This window comes from Carex rostrata, chromosome 1 (assembly GCF_964058835.1).
Source record: "Carex rostrata chromosome 1, lpCarRost1.2, whole genome shotgun sequence".
In the NCBI taxonomy this organism is placed as follows: Eukaryota; Viridiplantae; Streptophyta; class Magnoliopsida; order Poales; family Cyperaceae; genus Carex; species Carex rostrata.
Window position 1 is genome coordinate 10,039,364 of NC_135918.1, and position 22,720 is coordinate 10,062,083.

General features: G+C 35.4%; 3 protein-coding genes and 1 pseudogene across 3 annotated transcripts; 1 reads left to right on the forward strand and 3 right to left on the reverse strand.

Annotated features, from left to right (window-relative positions):
• Positions 1–1,223: 1,223 nt before the first annotated feature.
• On the reverse strand, positions 1,224–3,394 carry LOC144565982 (uncharacterized). The gene is made up of 3 exons (XM_078315844.1): positions 3,290–3,394; positions 2,445–2,846; positions 1,224–2,343 (listed from the first exon to the last, which is right to left on the reverse strand). Exons 2-3 carry the CDS (start codon positions 2,831–2,833, stop codon positions 1,476–1,478), a joined length of 1,257 nt encoding a protein of 418 aa, XP_078171970.1. The 5' UTR covers positions 2,834–2,846; positions 3,290–3,394; the 3' UTR covers positions 1,224–1,475.
• Positions 3,158–10,514, forward strand: LOC144556140 (uncharacterized; annotated as a pseudogene).
• Positions 10,515–12,429: 1,915 nt separating this feature from the next.
• On the reverse strand, positions 12,430–14,392 carry LOC144557612 (dof zinc finger protein DOF3.6-like). Its single transcript, XM_078306213.1, has 2 exons — positions 14,194–14,392; positions 12,430–13,971 (listed from the first exon to the last, which is right to left on the reverse strand). Exons 1-2 carry the CDS (start codon positions 14,242–14,244, stop codon positions 12,958–12,960), a joined length of 1,065 nt encoding a protein of 354 aa, XP_078162339.1. The 5' UTR covers positions 14,245–14,392; the 3' UTR covers positions 12,430–12,957.
• Positions 14,393–19,929: 5,537 nt separating this feature from the next.
• LOC144557661 (heat shock cognate 70 kDa protein 2-like) lies at positions 19,930–22,679 on the reverse strand. Its single transcript, XM_078306252.1, has 2 exons — positions 22,472–22,679; positions 19,930–21,865 (listed from the first exon to the last, which is right to left on the reverse strand). The coding sequence occupies exons 1-2, from the start codon at positions 22,494–22,496 to the stop codon at positions 20,127–20,129; spliced, it is 1,764 nt and encodes a 587-aa protein (XP_078162378.1). The 5' UTR covers positions 22,497–22,679; the 3' UTR covers positions 19,930–20,126.
• Positions 22,680–22,720: the final 41 nt, after the last annotated feature.

Below are 22,720 nucleotides of genomic sequence, written 5' to 3' on the forward strand. Positions count from 1 at the left end.
AATCACTCCATTGGAGAAGAAAATGGAAGGCTCCATTTGGGATGGAAATTGCAAAAAGTTGTGTAACGGGTCAAAGTAATCCGGTCCAACAAAATGAAGATCAAACGAGGCAACCCTTCAACAACCAATTGTGCTGTCGATTTAACAAGATGCTCAAAAATGCGTTATCATTTTAAATTCAATTAAAGTTCTTTTATATTAAAATTGATAATCATAGATGAGGAGAGTTCAAATGCCTCCATTTTTTGTGCCTCCACCATGCCTTCATTTTCTAAAACTTTAATAATTCAAAATTTAAAACTTAAAAGTCAAAATAAAACCGTTGGATATGATCTACATCATTTTATCTATGCACGTGTAAAAAATTATGACATTTTAATTTTATTTGGGTTGTCATCAAGAGCTTGTTAAAAACTTACTAATGTGGATTATTTCTAGACGTTGATTTTTGAACTTATTGATTCATATAAAAATAAAATTGAAATGTCATAATTTTTTATGAGCACATAGAGAAAATAACATAGATCGCATCTAACGGTTTTATTTTAACTTTTAAGTTTTAAATTTTGAGTTATTAATGTTTTAAAAAATAGAGACATGGTGGAGACACAAAAAATGGAGGCATTTAAACCCTCCTCATCATAGATAGAGGGACAACCAATTATATATTTCAAATAAAAAAACTTTTTTACCTTTATTTCGTATTTTCTCCATTTGTCACCTCCAGTGACGTGGGAATTGTTATACCATGGAGACCTCAAAAGTCAAAAGTATGTCTGGGCCCAGCCCAGCTCATTAATCAAGCCCATTTCGAGATTGGATTCTTTATCTGGGCTTAACTAAGGCCCATTCCTCAAGTTAACACCGTAGTTATTTTAGTCTAACGGATCATGTTGGATTCTGATCGCTTTATATATCTATAGAATAGACAACATATCTACAATATAACTCAATATAACAATATTATTCTTAAATTGAACAAACATCTTTTACAGTATTAATGCAAGTACATGTGCTGCAAGAGATGGGAATGAAATCCGCTGCTATTCTCTTCCCGTAAACAGTAACTCTGCTATTTCTGTTTTTTCGAATCCAGTCATTCAATTTTTTGGGGGAACGAATCTCAAAGTATTTTTTTTCAAAACTTTTCTGTGCACGCATCTCGAAATAATTCAATGACTAAATTTAAAAAAACAGATCGAGATAACAGGAACACTGTTCATGCACAAGAATAACAGTAGATTTTGATTCCAATAGATGAATCCCACAAATAAAAGGCATTCACCGTAACAGTTGCCAAATACAAACCAAATCTATCACCACCCACAAATGCCTCAAATTTGATACTATACAATCGTAAGTTACCACTCTACAATCTAAATAATACAAACGGATAACTAATTGTCCATGGAAAAGAGAAAGGAAAATCACGTACATACAGTATTTACAACAGAATCCCGATCAATCGAAGCCGTTTAATTAGGAATGAATGCCACAAACAAGCTGACGATAAAAGTTGTCGGATCGCCTAAGAAAGCAGCAATTATCGCACCTAAAGCAATTTTTGCATATTTCATAAATGTTTTAAACTTTTTTTCCCATTTCTTCTTGGCATCAGGAGCTGCAATCTGGAGCTCCAATTTAGTCATCCTATTCTCCTCAATTGTCCTACGTAATGTTATTCGACTGCTGTAGCCAATAACACCGTCATCCACTGGATCATCTTTCAAATCAGATAACATCTGTATGATGCATGCTACATGCAGGTGAAACTCCCCGTTCTGCGACACATACGACCATATCTGATCAGTTTTTTCGTGACCCATACCCACTGTTTTTCTTATATGATCGCAATAGCAGCATTTTGAGGTGGTTTTCGGTTGAAGCACCAAGGTGGCTCCACTCTCTCCACAATTGATCTGGCGCGGCAAATTTGCGCAACAAGGATGCAAATGCTTCTTCCCATCGAGGCTATGGTAGAAGTAACCATTCACACCCATTCCACAAGCGTTGCAGTTGAATTCGCTGCCATATTTCCTGCAGGGTTTGCAATACTTCCTAGGCGGCGAAGAAGAAGAGAATTCAAAGCTCAACTTGGGAAAGAATGGATGCATCATGGATATACGAGGAGATTTGCATTCTTTGTGGAGGCGGAAGGAGCAAGACGCGCTCTGGCATGCATGGTGGGGCCCGAAACCTTTTTCTTTGCACCCGAAGCAGCTATAGACAGTTCCGTAATCCTTTTCCTCAAGCTCATGACCCAGCACGCTTGTGTGAATCAAGCAATCATCATACTTGCACTCCGTGAGCTTGTGCGCAGACTCATTAGTCGATTCAATAATCCTTCAGAAATATATATATTACTAGATTAGAAACACACAGACATTAAAGAATTAAACAAATTAATATATGTCTAGCTAGAACAAACTAATATTAATTAAAACCTCATTATGCTGCTCCTGCTAGCGAGGGCCGTGGCAGAGCTTCCCCTATGGTCATACAATAATAGATCAGTGACCGCACTTCCCATCGGCTGCCTTCTCAAACAGTCACGACAGCTCTCCGGTAGCACCTCAGGTGCAGGAAGCACGATTTGTTTCTTCCCGTCGTGGGTGTCGTATTCAATCCCTATCTTGACTCCTGCGCATCTCGGGTGCAGGCATTTCCTGCATGTGTTGCAGAAGCATATGCAGTCGTCATTTATGGTGTTCTTGCACATGTCGCAGTTGAACGCCGTCCCCATGTTGAATATGATCAGGAGATTGCTTTTTTGGTGATTCTGATTCCCCAAGCCTGGCATGTTGGTCCCATACAGCACCAGTGATGATCCCATTGATTCCGTTTATCTGTTATAATTCAAAATCAAAAGTTGTTAAATATGTATGCAAGAAAGATAGAAAGATAGATTAAAGAATTGAATTTCATTTTCAGGCGATTTGGAAGGCTACAATCCTGCCAATGAAATGATTAATTGTACTTATTGAAATGAAATGCAAATAACAAGAGGATATGAGAAGTAATTCGCATAATTAAGGGAAGTCTTTCAAATCCAAAATTCATATGGACTTGTACATAATTTCATATAAACTTAAATCTTAGAAACAAAGAGTACTTAATTAAAGCAGAAGAAAGGTAGTGTTGTAACTTGTCTTATTAAATGAGAAGCAATGATAAGGCTAGGACGCTCTCTGGTGGGGTCAGGTTTGGTCTAAAGATACCTAAATTAATCAAAAGTGATGGATAGAAATTAAAAAAAAAAAATTGTCTTAATTAGAATAAAGAGAGTTACCTTTCTGAACAGAGATGCTATATGAACTTGCTTTGTGATCAGGACAATTGTACAGAGAGAGAGAGAGAGAGATTATGAAATTGTTGAAGGTCTGTACGTATATTTATTAGGCATAGAAACTTGGGGAACAAGACATGTATTTGTATATGCTGAGGCGTATGTTTTGGTAGAGCCTTGGTAACAAAGTAAGGAGTATTGACTGACCTGTTCAAAACAGAAGTCTTATTTTATTGTTATCTGGTTATTTATGCACCGGCCACGAAATTGAGTACGTAGCAGGGGTACATTATTGGAAAATATATATCCAATTGTGTGGATGTAAACTAGAGTACGTCAAGACTCAAGAGTCAATAACTGCTCTGATGACTATCCTTCAAAGCAAATGCAATAGGAATTTCCTCCAAACTCCTTGGAGATTCCCTCCGCGTTTCTCTTCTCTTCTCTTCTCTTTTGACCAAATAACAGATTCTTAAATTAATGGTTCTATCGCTGCTGTTGAAGCCATGCCAAGCCCAGCCCAGCCCATATACACATTTATTTATTTGTATTAGCCCATAAGCCCATGAAATCCACCATCACTTTTTTATTTATTAGCCCAGCCCATACATGTGGTGGATCAACTAAACTGCTCTAAGTTCTAACGGATGGGATTCATCATTCATATATACATCTCAACTATTCTATTAATTAGTGACAAAGTACGTAGAGCGCTTTGGCTGGGCTGGGCTGGGCTTAACCAAGGTTCAATTAATTAACACTCTACTTGTTTTTACGGATGATGTTGGATTTTGATTGCTTGATTACTATGGCCTTGCCCTTAATTAATTACACTCAATGCGGATTTATATAAGGAGAGATGAGATTAATTAACTCTATTTTTTTTTTCTAAAAGTAGTTGATTTTGTTATATAGTTAGAGTAAATAGGATCGTAAAATTAATAACTCTTTGACCCTTATAAACTGGATGTTTGTCTCCGCTCCTCGTTAAATTCTAACTAGTTGCAGGCCATCTTTTATCTGTTAGTAGATATGACCTTACCACTTAAGATAATACTAACAGAAAAAAAAAAAAAAAATATATATATATATATATATATATATATATATATATATATATATTCATTTCTCCATTCTATTATCAAGCACGTTGGGTATCCGATCCGCCAATGGCTACAATTGAAAGATGAAATTTCGTATTTAATCTGAGCCCTCTAATCAAATAATCTATCTTGTTTTGATTAAATGCATATTTTTTAAATGTACAAGTTTGTATTTAGTTAAAAACATACTCACTGCACATACAGTCACACAATATATTACAATTAAAATTGATGTAAACCAAAAAAAAGGAAAGGAAACAATTTAATTTCTTCTCTTTTTCTTCTTTTCCTCCCGACAGAATGGATATCAAAATTCTTTTTCGTTTCCATTTTTTGTTTGTTTGTTTCTATATAGATAAAAAATCTAGAATATATTTGATTGGAGTTGTTTCTATGCAAATTACCCCACTGCCTAGATCGAAAAAATTAAGAATATAAAGATTGCTTTTCAAATTAACTTGTTTCGTCATTTTTTTCATCTGCATTAATAAAAAATATTTCTTTTTGCCAGCTTCGATTTGTCTAATGGATTAGGATTTCGAATCATGTTCGAATTGTAAGCTTCCCTTTTTTTCTTTTAGACTGTAAGCTTCTTATTTCTGTATTGATGTTGTCTAAATTTTAACTTTAGTTGCTAGCTTTGGGAATTAATTAAAGACGCTTAGAGTTCGTACAATAATTGGGAAGGGATGGTAATTTTTAGATATTTTGTAATTGAACCCTCAATGAGCTCAAATTTGCATAATTTGATGTTGAGTAAATCTTATATACCGTAATTATTATGAATTGCTTTTATTTGAGAAGCTTGTTGTACGTACTAATTAGGTGGTGCAGTAGCCCTTAGGTTTAGAATATGAGAATTTTCTATAAAACAATTATTATGTAGACCAAATAGAATTTTGATAGAGAAAATTTCACACAAACACATCTTTTTACATCATTGTGCAATTTGGGAAAACTATTTGTGAACAAACACTTGTATTATTCTACTTATGTTATTTTTATATTATTTTATTTTCTATTTTCATAGATTGAAAAGGAAGAAACCCTTTCCCCTATTTTTTTTGTTGCTATTTTCACGGAATTTTTGAACTCCTTGACTCCAAGTGGGTTGCCTCCACATCTCCTCAAATTGAAGCTGGGTTGTCCGATTATTTTATTACGGAACCTTGATCCATCAAATGGCCTATGTAATGGTACAATGCTTGTATGCCGAAATTTTCAAAATAATGCAATATATGTAGAGATTGTTGTTGGAGAATATGCTGGAAAAATAATTTTTCTATCGAGAATTCCAATGTGTCCATTTGATAATGAGATGTTCCTTTTCAAGTTTATACGAAAGCAATTCTCTATTCACCTGAGTTTTGCCATAACAATCAATAAAGCACAAAGACAAACAATTCCTAACGTCGGCATCTATTACTTGAACATGTTTTTTCGCATGGCCAGTTATATATCGCATTGTTAAGAGGTCTGTCACGATATACAACAAAAGTCATGCTGAAACGAAGGAGGAAATTGATGCCCCCAGAGTGTACACAATAAATATAGTTTACCGGGAGGTCTTGAGTGAGGAATAAGATACGAACCATATTAATTTAACATTTCTAATTTTATTATTATATTTTTTTCTCATTTGGAGCTACTTCTCATTTTTTTTTCATTTTCAAAAATATTAGACTACTTCGAAGAGGATCACACTAGCAATGATACTTTAAGATTTTTTTCATGTTATAGTTGATCCATTTTTTTCATTTGTTTTTGTTTCTTTTATTGTTATTTATTATTTATCTCTCCATTCATTTGGTCATTTATGTTTTTTATTTTCATTTATTTATTTATTTTTAAATTATGGGTGAAACGTCAATAAAAAATATTTTTCATATTATATTCAATCTTATAATGTCCCCGTTGTAACGCAGGGGCACAATACTAGTATATATATATACATGTATTAATTTGATACCTTTAAAAATATTATTCCAATTAAAAATGTCGTTGTGTTTTTCATAACGTTAGAATTCCAACCTAAGTTATAACGAATCAGTTTTGCGATTTCAAAGTCCGAAATGTTGATCTGAACCGCTCAACATGATCTCCATATTAAAATGTGCTTGGAGACCAAATTTTATATTTTTTGGAACTTTAACTATTTTTTTAGATAAGTACAAAATCATTCTTTTTCAGATAATTTTGGACCATTAATAAATTTTTTACTATTTATTAAAATCAGTTATTTTAAAACTGACTTAATAAATAGTAAAAAAATTCAAAAAATGTAAAATTTTGTCAACGAGCACATTTTAATATAGAGATCATATCTAACGGTTTAGATCGACCGTTTGAACTTTGAATATCGGAAAAGTAATTAGTTGCATCACGACTACGGAACAAACGTTTTTAATATTAGCCAACCTCTATATATATGTTTGAACTTTGTGCCATCGTTTAGCCAACCTGCTTCTATATAAAACATTGTTTAACTTCCGTTAAATTAACAATATAACATTTAGTCGAGAGTTCGATTCTCGCTCACGACTTTGCAGCTTCTGCGAAGATTTTCAAAAAAAAAAATACTTGTATATAAAAACATACGCTCTAAGTATATATCTCATTAAAATGATGATCGAAGAGCGTCTACAATATTATTGTAATTAACTTGAACAAGATTTTCTTTTATGATATTTAATGCATGCACCATATATAAGAGATTAATTAATTATATATATATGTTTGTTCTCTTGGCATTTAACAATGCAATATAATTTAAAACTGGTGCATGCATGGTTCTAACAAATTAAAAAACCGGCCGGTATGCCTTCTCGTTTAATCAAACATATAAAACGCAGATAAATATATATATTTTGTTAATTTAGAAAGGTAAGCCTTAGTGGCTAAGGATCCAGTATTCCAGTGCAGTGAAAGTTTGATCCAAATCTTGAACTAATTGGGCTCCTTTGAGTTTGGAAGTGGAACCATGAAATTTCAATTAGTATTAATTGATAATTACTGTACTACCGACTAATGTCGATCTCATGCATGCCTGTGTGCTCACCAAATCATTTATATAAACCTCTCACCATGTATGTATGTATGTATGTATGTATGTATGTATGTTTGTATATGGAGTGTGTGATTTTTATAATTATTGGCAAGCATGGGGGAAGTATGATTAATTAATTAATTAATTAATTAATTGAGAGCACAACATATATAGACTGCTGTGGGGATGCATATGCCAGGCTATCTATATATATAAGCAACCTTTCTTTCTTTCTTTTTTGAGATTCAAAATTTATTTTTAAATAACAAATATGATTTATATATATATCAATGCACTAGAAGGAAAAGCATATTATTAAGGGGTTTTTTTTTAAATCTCCTAAGAAATTGTGGTAATATTATGGTTTATTTAATATTTATTAACCTCACACTATATCATTCCTTGCCTTTTGTCATTAATTATATATTCCCTAAACGAACAATAACATTGCTACGATTCTTGTAAATTTCAAAACTTTATTGCAAAATCATAAGAACAAATAAAAATTAGAACTAGTTTCTTTATAAGTTGTACAAAAATTATAACATCATCACTGTTTTTGTAGTACATTTAAAAATACGGTATTCTCATACCGTTTTTTTTTTCCTACCACCCTCAAAAATCAGAATTAATTAATGAATACCATCCGAAAAATCGAAATTCAGATTCCGCCACGTTCACACTGTGGATTTGCGAACGGGTTGACCCATCCGCAGATCCACGGTGCGAACGGGTCGGTGCGCAGATCCACAGTGCGAACGGGTCACTCGAGCGGGTCATGACGCGAGCGGGTCAAAGCGAGCATGTCAGTGCACAGATCCACGGGTCGATGCGCAGATCCACGGTGCGAACGGGTCACGCGAGCGGGTCAGGGCGCGAGCAAGTCAGTTCGCCGATCCATTCCGCGAACGGGTTGGCAATCCGTCCGCAGATCCACAGTGCGAACGTGACAGAATCTGAAATCTGATTATTCGTATTCATTTAATTCTGATTTTTGAGAGTGGTAGGAAAAAAAAAAAAACGGATTCTCATCCTGTATTTACAAATCAATTAATATTTAATAAAAAAACTGCTATCTATTAATCTATTTGATGTCTCATGCACACTTACATAAACTGCGCTTTATTCCCTCTCACTCTCACACTCTCTCTCTCTCTCTCTCTTTCTCTCCTGAGTCTTCTTAGATAGAGAGAGAGAGAGGTCTGACTGCATCGGGAGTGATGAAAGCAGACGAAATTGAGATTCCCTGAGACAGTGACAGCTGAACAATTTATTAAACAACTAGATACATGGTAATAGTATATGGATCATTGATGCATTTTTTTTTTTTTATTTTTTTTATTTTGGGCACCCGCTCCCTATTCCCCTTTTGCTTTTTCCTCTCTCTCTCTCTCTGTCCCTCTCTCAGGCCCTCATCTGCTTTATATATTTTTCTTTAGATTAAAAAAAAAAATCTCCTCTAGTCCTTTATATATATATTTTCATTTATATATATATCTTGTATCTCATTCCATGTTCCTAAGCAGCTTCTTATTCAGAGTTGCTGAGCACTAGCTACTCTCCGGAGGACAAATTTACATTATTTTATTTCCCTTTTTTATGCTATATATTACATGTAATATATATATATGTGATGAATGATGATGATGTCTATCTTTATCGATCTATGATTTTATATCTATCTGAGAGGAAGAGGCAGAGGCAGTTCCATTTGCCTAAATATGTGTGGAACTTGCTGAAATATATATATATATATATATATATATAACCAACACATGTAAATGCGGGCTGAACACAATATTTATATATATAGGTAAATAATTAATCTCTTAATTGTTGGTTCGAGGCATAATTAAACCAAATCAAATCTGGCAAGCATATTCGCAAATAAAGTGCGTGTCTCTTTGTCTCTCACATGCACCTGCAGCTATATATATATGTAGTCTCACACCATACATATATGTATACATGCCAGCAATATCAGTGCACTAATAATTAGTACAACGGGACCAGCACAGGATCTCAAACCAAAAGCACATATTAGCTTGTTTGCCATTAGCCAATTAATGTGCATATTATATTACGAGCACTTTAATAAATTACAAATTCAATTCCCAAAATTATTGTAACTCAAATTAACCACTATATTAAGATTATTGACTTAATTAATTAATAGCCTTTTCATACTTAATGACGGATTCCATAGCCTCATGATCAATACCAAAATTATTCAAAAGAAATTAAACCTTAATTGCATAGCTATCCTTACTCCATCTTTTATTTATTTTTTTGAAAATCTTGACAATGGATAGCAGGGCAGCAAATGAATTGAACTGAATTGAACTTAACTCAGTTCGAGTTCGAGTTCGAACCAATTTCGAACCAATTGAAAAGAAGAGTTCGAGTTTGATTCGGTAAGATTCAAACCGGTTTCGAACCGATCTGGTTCGAAATTGAAGCAGTATTTAGAACTAAAAAAAAGAGTTTTGAACCGAGTCAGACTCAATTCGAGTTCAATTCGAACTAATTTCGAACCAAATTGGGTTTGATTCATTTCAGTACCGAGCTGGTTTGATTCTTTTTTAACTGAATTTTTTTTTAATCGAACTCAATTGAATTACGAGCTACTAACTTTTTGTGCACCACCTCTAGTGGATAGTTATCCTTACTCTTAACTAATAATCTTTTCTTTGCTCTTTAATTAGAGCTCTATAGAGTGAAACATTTTTTACACTGTAATGTACCAAAAAGCATTACTATTAATTTAAATAATTGAAGCCATGCATCCTCTTATAATTCGATCTATACAGAAGCACCTATATAGTAGTATTAGCAGTAACAATTCCCAACTTACAACTCAATGTTTAGCAGCCTAATCAAATAATTAAAGACAGTAACCAACAAATACTAATTATAATGTCGGAATATACTGACACATTGACGTGAGTCACAGAAGATCAAAATAAGATTGGCGAACAAGACAAAAGATTGCAGAAAATTTATTACCCTCAATGTAATATTTAGGCAATCTTATACTAAAAAAATAATGTGGAGAAGGAAATATTCAATTATGGCATAATAGATTGGCAATCATATTATACATGAAGGGGGGCTGCCTAGAAAAAAAATATACGAAAATACTCTGTAATTTTATTCTGAATTAATAAAGCAAAGGAAGGGAAGGGAGCTTCATGAAAGTGATATTGTGTTCATGTTCTCTGTTATACTATCATAATAATTCTGTCGACATAGAATACAACATTACATAGCCACAAATTAATAACGAACTACTTTTTGAGTTCTATATTAATAGATCATATAACTATATATCTTTCTAAAATAATAGTAATTAACAAAATTAAACTATCAACAACAAAAGTGCTACTGTTTAAGATTTTTTTAACAACAACGCAATCATAGCATGAATGATGCAAACCGACATAAAAAAAAATGATCAAAATTTACTTAATACAATTACAATCATTGTTGCATTCTAAGATCATATGAGCATCGATCATACCAATCATTATGTATCTATGTAACTATATATATATATTATAATTGAAAATATATTCTTCCCTGACACTGACACAGTCAAGGGTAGGCTTCAAAGCTCTAGAATTCTAAAGGAGCGCATAGCATAGCATAGCTTCCTCGAAATGCGCATGAAGAGAAAATTCTTTGAGTGCAACTAAGGAGATGGCCAATTATTTTTCTCTCCAACTGTCTCGGGTTATATATATATTTTTTTAAATTTGGGTGCATCGTGCATCGATCGGTGCATGCTTCTCTCTCTTCTCTCTGCTCTCTGCCTACATATGTGGGGACAATGGCAATCGATGACCGACGACGGTAACAAAGATTTCATATGCTTGGGAAAACTAAAAGGGGTATAGTAAAAATAAATTTCAAGTATCTAGAGTATGTTTCGGTAATTGTACCTGAATCCTGAGTGATTGATCTTTCAGTTGATCTCTTAAAAGTAGCGAAACTGTACTACACAGTACATGTTTATTTATATTACTTATTTACTTGCATATATAACAGACAAACACATCTTTTTTTCTTTGAGAAAGTTGGAGACTTGGGGTACAACTTTATACATAGGGAGAATTATATATATATATTAAGTTTATTAGAGTTCATTTATATATTTCCCTTTTCTAATTATATTGAGAAATCTTTAAAGTTTCACATCAAGATTAAGTTGCAGAATAACTTAATTACAACTTGATTGTGCTACTGCCTACTAGAATATCATGACCTCATATTGTTGTCTCCTTATTTGTTTGATCCATTTTAATTAGTTCATTGATGCTTGTTTAATTGCACTATTGTCATGGTGACATTTCTGGATTAAATGAGGGATGAAACATTGATTAAAAAGTAATTTCTCAGCTTTTTAACCTTATTTTAACACTATATATTATATATGTTTATGATTGATTGCGCACTTCGTGGTCGAAATATCAAATTAAACTTCAGACTTGTTAAGACCTAAAGCAAACTTAACAAATTAACTAATTAATTTGTTGAGTATATGGTACTTGATTAAAACATAATTAATCAGTGTTTCATCTCTCCATCTCTCTCTCTCTCTCTCTCTTTATTCTAGTAATTAGTCATGGTGTGTCTACTAATTAATTAACTACCAGAGCTCTTTAATTAGCACTGCTAGCTCCTTTTGCGTCAAATGTTAATTTCTCAGAAATAAGGTCAAAAAGAAAAAGGGCTTCATCAGGGATCGATGCCAAAATAGTATCTTGATGCTGATGACATCTCTACATGGGAATGAGAAATATATATATAACAATTAATTTCGTTCACCGCGCGCGCGATCGAGTATATGCATGTGTATATACTCTATATACTAAGATACATATATATATATATATATATATATGCAAAATATATAGCATATATATATGTATGCGAATGAGATATCAAAAATGGGAATGAAGATGAATCAAAGTTAAAATAGAGAAAAAAACACAGAAGGAATCCATCAACTTGGAATTGAAAAAGGTTAATTAAATTAACTAAGTGCTAGCTCATGTCAGTAGAAGCTGCTCATCGATCTTAATTATAATAAAACTAGAATACATTCTGATTTGAGTAACGGAGTTCACATGCTAACAACTATCTCCTCAAAGCTAATTAATCCTACTCTCCATAAAATCATAAAAAGTACCACATTACACCCACCATACTAGCTATATAACATACAAAACTAAAGAAGAAAATCAAGATAACAAAAGAAAACAAATTAATAATAGGATCATAAAGAAACATGCCTAGCTACCATAATAATATGTAACTAGCAATCTTAATTCCATATTCAGTAGTCGGCCGGCCTGCCGGGTTTCGCTGTGCTCTTCCCACTGATCTGTGTAAAAGAAATGTACCTTTGATGAAGCCATTGCAAAAACTGAGCTTCAAGCTAGGCATAGGAGATAGGACTGACTACCAACAATTACACACTTCAAGTCGAAGAGCAACAATGAAACAAATTAACTAATAAATCATAATATATTGCCAGATGAAGTTGAATTGAAACCAGCAAGACCGGTTGCCCATCCAGCACAACTACCACTTCCATTATTTCCACCACCGTCTCCTGCTCCAGCACCTCCCCAGTACTGCTCATTACTAGACATGCCTAAATTAAATTCACGTGAAGAATTTGCACCCTGCGACTGTGAGTGTGCGTTGTCCTCCATCTTAACCGACGCCATCTGCGTAATCAATGCTGCACTGGTAACCTTTGGTAGCCCCATGCCAGAGAAAACCCCTTCTCCACTAGCTTGATCTTCAAATTGATAGAGTCCGGGAACTGGCTGACCAGCTGTTGCCGGGGATGCTTCTACCCGACCCATGAACGGGAATTGCTGAATCTGCGGCAGTCTCCAATGTTCCAAACCCATACCAGAGCTGCTGCTTCCGAGTTGGTAATCAACTTGCTCCAGAGTTTGCATCCCTGGAAACCCTAGACCGAGATTGGAAGCACCAGGGTAGTCACTCAGGCCCTGCAAGGAAGCCATGAACGGCAATTGGGACTGCGGAGCGAAGAGCGAGCTCGGGATGGAGCTCCTGCCGCCACCGCCGGTGGCTGTTGATGATGTAGATGAGGTACCATCCTGGCGATTAGCTGCAGCAGATGATGCAGATTTTGAGGAGCTTGCGGAGGATTTGCTGCGCTTGTTGCGGCGGCATCCACCACCAACAGGGACATTGCGGAGCGCTCCGCCACGCGTCCAGTAACGGCGGCAGGTCTTGCAGAAGTGACGTGGCTGGGTGAGAGAGTAATTGTTGAAGTAGCAAAACTTTGTGTTGGTAGACTCGCAGCGAGGACACTTGAGGCCGGGTTCTGGCTGTGGTATCTTTGCCATACGGGCCCGTTCTGACATCGATCCAGGCCGGACCGAGCCCGGACTGCCTGACTCAGGCCGTGGTGCTGGAGCCAGTGCTTGTGGGGGCAGCTGGTGTGCCTCGATGCCGCCAGTAACACTTGGAACTTGTTGGTTGGCTTGAAATTGCTATAAATTAAATAATGATTCCAAATCAAGAAAAGAATAATTAGACAATAAATAGATATAAAGGAAATGATTTACATCTTATATATGTAGTATATTCAAGAAGATTATAACTGAGAAAGGAGGAATATTTGTTTTCTTTTGCTTTTAATTAGCTTTTTTGGAGTGAGAGGAGCGCAAGTTAGTGAGGGAGAGAGAGAGAGAATTAATTAAGAAATTAATTACCTGGTTCCAATTGGGGGGATCTAGGTAGACCGGTACCGAAGAGAAAACCATTGTATTTGACCGATGGAGAGCGCGTGCTTATAATTTGTGATAAGATATTCTTGAAAACACTTGCTAGTATGATATGGTGATTGGGAGAAGGTGGAGAATAAGATCCGCTAGCTAGAAGCACCTAAGAAAGAGAGAGATGGAGAGAGAGAGAGGGAGAGAGAGAGAAAGGAATGAAGAAGAAAAGGAGAGGTTTCTGGCATATATCATGAATTGCTTTATTTTGCTGGTCTGAGTGGGGATTGGTGGCGTCTGTTATATTTTATGTGAAAGAAAGGGATGAGTGTGAATGGATGGATATATATCATATATGTTGGTGTACAACTAATTAACTACAGGAGAGGAGAGGAGAGGAGAGGAGAGGAGAGGAGAGGAGAGGTGAGTTGAGGAGAGGATATGAGATGAGAGAAGAGAGATAGGAAGAGATGAAGAGCGAGACAACATCAATTCCTTAAAGACTAAGTAACAACTATATAATGTGAGACAGCGTGACTGAGCAATATATGAATGATGTGGCAATTAACCTAGATAGATAGATATATATATATATTTATATTAACAGTTTGTAGAGGACAAATTAATTAAGAAACCCTAAAACCGCACCACTGTCACTCTTCCAAATAGTAACAAATGAAGGCCGGAGACTGGAGTAAGCAAAGACCTAGCTAGCTAATAGAATTAAGGGGTCAAATACAAAAATAAATAAATAAAAAGAAAAGAATTAAAGAAAAGAAAAGAGCCAAGGGGGCAAAAAGGAAGAAAAGATTGGTCTTGCCTAGCTCCTTTAGTAGCTCTCTCTCTCTCTCTCTCTCTCTCTCTCTCGCTGATGTGTATGGCATATAGCTAGTACTGTACAGCTAGCCTTGTGTCATCTAAGATCCTATTTCCTGTCAAACTCTCAAACGTTTCTATTCTATCCTTAAGTCATTGAACGAGGATAGCACTAATTCGATCCTGAATTAATATAATAGTCACATTAATTATTTTTTATATTAGCTAATTAATTAATTTTCTTTTTGTTCGTTTGACACTTTGACTGATGAAGAAGTACTCTCTAAAATAATATATATTTGAGAGAGACTAGTGGTCTTTCATTAGGAATTAATCAGTACGTACGTACTGGTTCTAGTCGATCGTCTCCAATTAGTACGTGCATAAATTTACAAGTTTAATTTACTAGCTATAGGGAAATTAATATCAACGACTCTTATATGAATGTCATTAGATAATTTAATTAAATTCAATAGATAATACTAAGCTTAATTTTGAATATATATTAACTAGTACTCATGTTTTTGGGGGTATTACGTACGTTACGTACATACTAAATAAATAAATATTTTGTATTGGAACTAATTAACGTCAGGGTTTGTACGTATAAATCTAAAAGAAGTAGACTAGCTAGCTAGCTAGCTAGTTAGAGATTTTTTTTATTAGATCGATAATATTGATTTAATTAGTTAGTCTACAACAAACTATAAAGAAAATTTTTAAAGATAGGACATTTAATTGGAAATCTAGAATCATGTTTTGTAAAGATAGGTTCTTAATTAAATATAAAGCATTTGGTTTTGAATGGTTATTCACATCAGTGTATAGTTCTACGAGGGCTTCATTAAGAACCTTAATGATTTTGCTCTGAATTAAGGAATAATACAACTCTCTGATGTCGTGGTTAATTTTTTATGATTTTAAGTTATATTTCGTTCTTATTATATGTGGCTTGAATATGAAGGTATTCCTAATTTTGAATTTACATCTATTTGGTCATCCAAAATTCCTCTAAAGATCAAAATTTTTCTCTATCTTCTCAAAAGAAATAAACTGCTGACCAAAAGAAAATATTACTCATAGAGGTTGGATAGGTAATACATCATGTCATTTTTGTGGTTCGTTCGAATCTACTGATCATTTATTTGTGCATTGCCCCTTCTCTTTTCAAATATGGAATTTGATTGCTCAACATAATAACTTTCTGCTTGAGGGTTCGACTATGGATGATATATGGTTTCTGAATGCCTCTATTCCCCTTAAGGATAAACCTTTGGTAGAGCTTGTTCGATGAGCTGTGCTTTGGTGTTTATGGCTTGTAAGAAATAAGCTTTGTTTTCAACAATCTCGTATGCCTACTTTAAAGGCCATTGGCTCCAAAATTATTGCTTTAGCTACATTCTGGTGTAAAACTTTAAATAATGGTTATTTGCTTAACATATCTTTAATTATGCCTTTTGATACTAATGACTTGTCTTCTCAGGATTTGATTATAGTAGGCCCAAGGGCAATGGTTCAAGAGGGGGATCCGGCGCTCAAGGTAGAGCACCCTCTGCTGGCACAGGAAGATTTAATCCATATGCTTGGGTTAGAGTTCCTCAATGATTAGTTTGTGGTTTTTTTACAGTCTCTTGCTATTAAATGCTTACATTAGCATAGCTTTGTTGTGTTGAATATTTGGCTATGCATGATACTGTGTATTGCCTATGTGGTTTTTTTACACTATATGCATTTCTCTCTCCAGTTTGGTTGGAGATTGAAGCCAAAATAATTTTGTGATTTCTAATGAAATCGGTGGCTCACCACTTTTAAAAAAAAAAAAAAGTTAGATTTCGTTGTGAAAATAAAGTTTGTACTTATCATCATACAATTACCAACAAGCTGTTTAAAACTTTCATTTCTGATTTGCAATTGCTAGATCTAATTAAAGTCCACAGATAGATATTATACTTGCACCAATTTAGGAGCAATTCCATCTTTTGCTCAATTAAATAGGTATTATGTACATATCGATGATTGGGAGAAGGAATTTCCTTTTAATTACATTTAAAATTCTTCCTAGAGTACAATCATATCATAATGTTGTTTGAGCAGGACTAGGGTGTTTTAAGCTTACCGATCGAGTTCAACTCAATCGGTGAGCTTAACTCCAAAATCTATCAAATTGACTTCGATAGATAAATTCAAACTGTTTAAACCGATCTACTTCACAAGTGATGCGTTTACATGTAAAATTTATTAATTTTATAATTAAAATTAATTTAGTATAAATTAAGTTAAGCGGTCAAAAACAAGAAAGTTTATAAGTTAATTTTAATACATTCAATTTTTATTATTTTTTTACCATTTGATTTTATATTAAATTAATTCGAAGATTTGAAATTTTTAACTATAAATGCATTAATTATGAAGTACATCGGTTTCAATGATTTAGATTCATCGTTTGAAGTTAATCATGTAGGTTTTAACTGCTAAACAACATAGTTCTACCTGTGTTATTTTATTGTTACGTAATAAATAATCAGGTAGGACACACTAAATTAATTAAATTTGTAAAGGTTTTAAGGACCTTTGATCCAGGAGTGGTTAATTTATTGAATTTTCCACTCACAGGTGAATAAATTAGGTAATGATTGGAAGTTGAGGGGTTGCATATATGGCATAGTATTTTAGGACAGATTAATAAAAACATAACGAAAAAAATTATTACAAGTAGGGCTACAAACGAATCGAACCGAATCGAACTTACTTCAGTTTGAGTTTGGTTTGAATTAATTTCGAATCGATTTTTTTACAAACTCAATTTCAAATCTTTTACGAACTTTTTTACGACAAGGAAGAGTGCGTAGTCGCCGAAAGCGAGAGGTGAAAGTTGTATAGGGTTTTAGAACTGAGAGCGAGGGTTACGACTTACGAGTTATTATTTATGGCTGGTGGCTTTATGTTTTAACTTTTAAGTCATCAGCGAAAATCAACGGTTCACGTTACTTTGAAATTTGAACTAGAATAGTTCGCGAATCTATTTCGAACGAGCCAAATCCAGTTTGAATTTCGTTTGAATTAATTTCAAACTATTTTGAATCGAATTTTTTACAAACTTTTTCGAATGAAACTCAAATTCAATCATGAACTACGAATTTTTTATCCAGCCCTAATTAGAAGGATGGGAAATTTAAGAATGCTCGCAGGGGTAAATGGATCTTAGCTTAGATGAATTTCACAGGTGATCTCAGTGTGAAGAATAAATTTATTGGCGTATATATCAATGATCTAGATTAATGAAGTGATTATTGGATCAGGTGAATGTTAATCAAAACAATTTTTTTTGCAAGCTCTTGATGTTAATTGAAACAATATGAGAATGTAACGATCTCTTACATGTGCATAGAGATTTATAAGTAAAACGCGCGGTCACAGATATATTATTTTTTTACAAATTTATCTTAAATAATACAATCAAGATTTTCAATCTTAGACTTGAAATATATTGTATACTTAAAAAAAAAAAACAAATTTGCTACAATTTTAGCATCTGCAAATATATTTATGTTTTCATTATCAAATCACCAATTTCTTTAGGAAAACATGGAGTTGAGAAAGCTCATAAAAATATTTCTTCTCTGAGGCTCTAAGAAAGTTAGTCACAGGACAGGAGGCCAATTTAATGGGCCTCTGCAATATATTTTTGGGCCAATATTAACAGAAAATGAGCCGCGTTTAATATTTGGAATGTTCAGTTGTACGATTAATTTATCTGAGATTCACACAAACGAAAATGTCAGTTAATTTTTTGGTGGGTCCCTTGTGGGTCCGGGCACATATAATAGCTTAAAAGTAAAGTGAAAAAAAAAAAAGAAAAAAAAAATATGTATGGTACGTTGATGAGGTGATGAGGAATATAATTAAGTGGTCCAGATGAAGTGACATAGGTAATTAATTTAGTGATAGGGACACTGACACTATGACACAGCAGCAGCTGCAGCTGAGGCCTGAGGAGCATGTTAATTATTAATAATTACATCTTGTTAACTTTGTAGTGCAAAAAGCAGCAATTCAATTGCAAAATCGGAGACAGCGGAGGCCCATTCCTCTCTCTCAAGTCATTTTCATTTGCATACATACATATATAATTTGTAAAGGTTAATTAAAATACATGCATATGATGCTGCCATTGCATACCTATATATGATAGCAACCATCACGCTACCATTTTAAATAAATTATTTATTCAAAGCAGCGAACGGAACGGAGATACGCACGAACGAAACTATTTTAAAATAAATTAAATTGGTTTCTAACAAGTCAGAATGGAATCCCTTTCGCGAACACAACGTAAGGCTGATGAGCGCAGAAAAATTCTTATAATAAGTGAAGTGCTCAAATGTAAGTTGCATTAATTGTTGTTGTTTATTTGTGACCTGAAATTACCTACAAATATTATTTATTTAAACTGCCCTGATATATATATAAATATATAATAGATAATCTGCCAGTGGACGTATGAAACTGGACCTGGACCAGTCATACCACGCAACACAATCATATCAACAAATCATAAAATAACATCGACCAAACAATAAATCCAGTACCAGCTAATAGGAGAAGCAATCGTCTAATTAATATCTGAATAGGATACCTGAAAGTAGCTAATTAATATCATTCATTCATTCATTCATTGTGAACTAATAAGGACACACCTTCCCAACCTTCCTGGACATGGCTTTCTAAGCTTTTTATAGGTGTCTTCGGATATAGGTTTTCAGTTATCATGTAATTAGAATAATAGGAAACCTGTGTAATAGCACCTGTAATTTGATAAGCAATGAAATCGCCTAAGGGCTTTCAACCCAAAAAAAATTTAATAATATGACACCGTGTAGCATCAGCAACTACACAAAAGTCATAATCAAAACAAGGTTAACCAAAATCACAAAGTCTTAATCAAAATAATAAGTGTCTTTTACATGGCCGTCACTACACCAACCATGAACCCAAAACCTAACTAAAACATAAATAGATAACTGAACCTCATATCCAAGTCAAGGCAGTAAGTAAAAGCTGTCTGAATTCAAAAACCAACCCACCGCACAAGCAACCAAAACAATAGAAATTACTTAGTCGACCTCCTCAATCTTGGGACCAGCACCAGTGCTGCCACCTGCTGGTGCAGGGCCATCCTCCTCCATTCCACCAGGCATGTCAGCACCAGCACCTTGGTACATCTTGGCAATGATGGGATTGCATAAACCCTCAAGCTCCTTCATCTTGTCATCAAACTCGTCAGACTCAGCCAACTGATTGCCGTCTAGCCACTGGATGGCTGCCTCAATAGCATCCTCAATCTTCTTCTTGTCAGCAGCATCGAGCTTGGACGATATCTTATCGTCTTTAATGGTGTTCCTCATGTTGTAGGCGTAGTTCTCGAGGGCATTCTTGGACTCAACCTTCTTCTTGTGCTCCTCATCCTCCGACTTGTACTTCTCAGCATCCTGGATCATCTTCTCAATCTCATCCTTGCTCAGTCTTCCCTTGTCATTGGTAATAGTGATCTTGTTCTTCTGTCCTGTGGTCTTGTCCTCAGCTGACACGTTCAGGATACCATTGGCATCAATGTCAAAGCAGACTGTGATCTGGGGCACACCTCTTGGGGCAGGGGGAATGCCTAAGAGCTCAAACTTGCCAAGGAGGTTGTTATCCCTGGTGCGGGTTCTCTCACCCTCGTACACCTGGATGAGCACGCCGGGCTGGTTGTCAGAGTAGGTAGAGAAGACCTGTTCCTTCTTGGTGGGGATGGTGGTGTTTCTCGGGATCAGAACTGTCATGACACCTCCAGCAGTTTCCAGACCAAGGGAGAGAGGTGTAACATCCAAAAGGAGCAGATCCTGCACCTTTTCATTGCCTTCCCCACTCAGGATTGCAGCCTGGACAGCAACACCATATGCGACAACCTCATCAGGATTAATGCTCTTGCACAACTCCTTGCCATTGAAGAAGTCCTGCAGCAGCTGTTGCACTCTGGGGATACGGGTCGATCCACCGACAAGCACAACATCATGAATAGTGCTCTTGTCCATCTTGGCATCCCGCAAGCACTTCTCCACAGGCTCCATACACTTGCGGAACAGATCCATGTTAAGCTCCTCAAACCTGGCACGGGTGATGGTTGAGTAAAAATCAATACCCTCATAGAGAGAGTCGATCTCGATTGTGGTATGGGCAGTGGAAGAAAGGGTGCGCTTCGCCCTCTCGCACGCGGTTCTGAGCCTCCTGAGAGACCTCGGGTTGCCACTGATGTCCTTCTTGTTCTTCCTCTTGAACTCTTGAACAAAGTGGTTGACCATGCGGTTGTCAAAGTCCTCACCATCAAGGTGAGTATCACCAGCAGTGGCCTTGACCTCAAAAATACCCTCCTCAATGGTCAAGAGTGACACATCGAAGGTGCCCCCACCAAGGTCAAAGATGAGCACATTCTTCTCGCCAACACTTATAGCCTTCTTGTCGAGACCATAGGCAATGGCAGCTGCAGTCGGCTCATTGATGATACGCATGACATTAAGGCCAGCAATCACACCAGCATCCTTGGTAGCCTGTCTCTGGGAATCATTGAAGTAGGCAGGCACAGTGACCACGGCATTCTTTATTTTTGAACCAAGATAAGCCTCAGCAATCTCACGCATCTTCATGAGGACCATGGATGAAATCTCCTCTGCTGCAAATTCCTTCTCCTCACCCTTGTGCTGCACAATAATCATGGGCTTGTCACCAGGTCCAGGAATGATCTTGAAGGGCCATAGCTTCATGTCACTCTGGACTGAGGCATCAGAGAAACGCCTGCCAATAAGACGCTTGGCATCTGCATGAGATGCAATGTTTTGTAAGTAAGGATTCATATATGATTGTACTGACAAGAAGTATATTTGATAGTATGCAACATATTTCTCCAAGTTTTTCTAATGAAACGGGCAATTTGCATTTTTTAGAACAAAAAATTGAAGTACATGCAATACAGTTTCGACCACCAAAGCAACAACATCAGGCTAGCTTATTGTTGCTGTGTGCGGACATATATATCCACACTACAGATACACTGTTGATACAAAATTCAAAAAATGCTACATCCCAAAATTGGTTATAGTACTGGGTCATGGTTGTCTAGGCATATGTAGGTACAATAATTTCAGCAGAGAACCTTTCTGTTAATTTTTAATATTATTAGAAAAAATTGTTCAGTGTAGACATACCATATCATAAATAGAAAATCAAGGCTATTGAAGTATTTAGAATGATAAGGAATTGTTCAGTATAGACTCACGCGTGTATAGATAGGTAGCCTATAATCCAAAAGAGCCAACGTCCAACAGATCTAAGCATTTAGAAAATCTACGAGAGGTTCAATATTAAACGGTACAGATCTAGAGTATCCAGATAAATAAAAGAAAAAAGAAAATTGAACACTCACCGAAAACAGTATTGGTCGGGTTCATGGCGACCTGATTCTTGGCGGCATCTCCGATGAGCCTCTCGGAGTCAGTAAAGGCGACATAGCCACATAGGAGGGAGTGGTGCGGTTTCCCTGGTCATTGGCTATGATCTCGACACGATCGTGTTGCCATACGCCAACGCAAGAGTAAGTGGTGCCGAGATCGATTCCGATCGCAGGTCCTTTATTACAGCTGGTACCACAGCTGATTTGCATCAATGATACAGC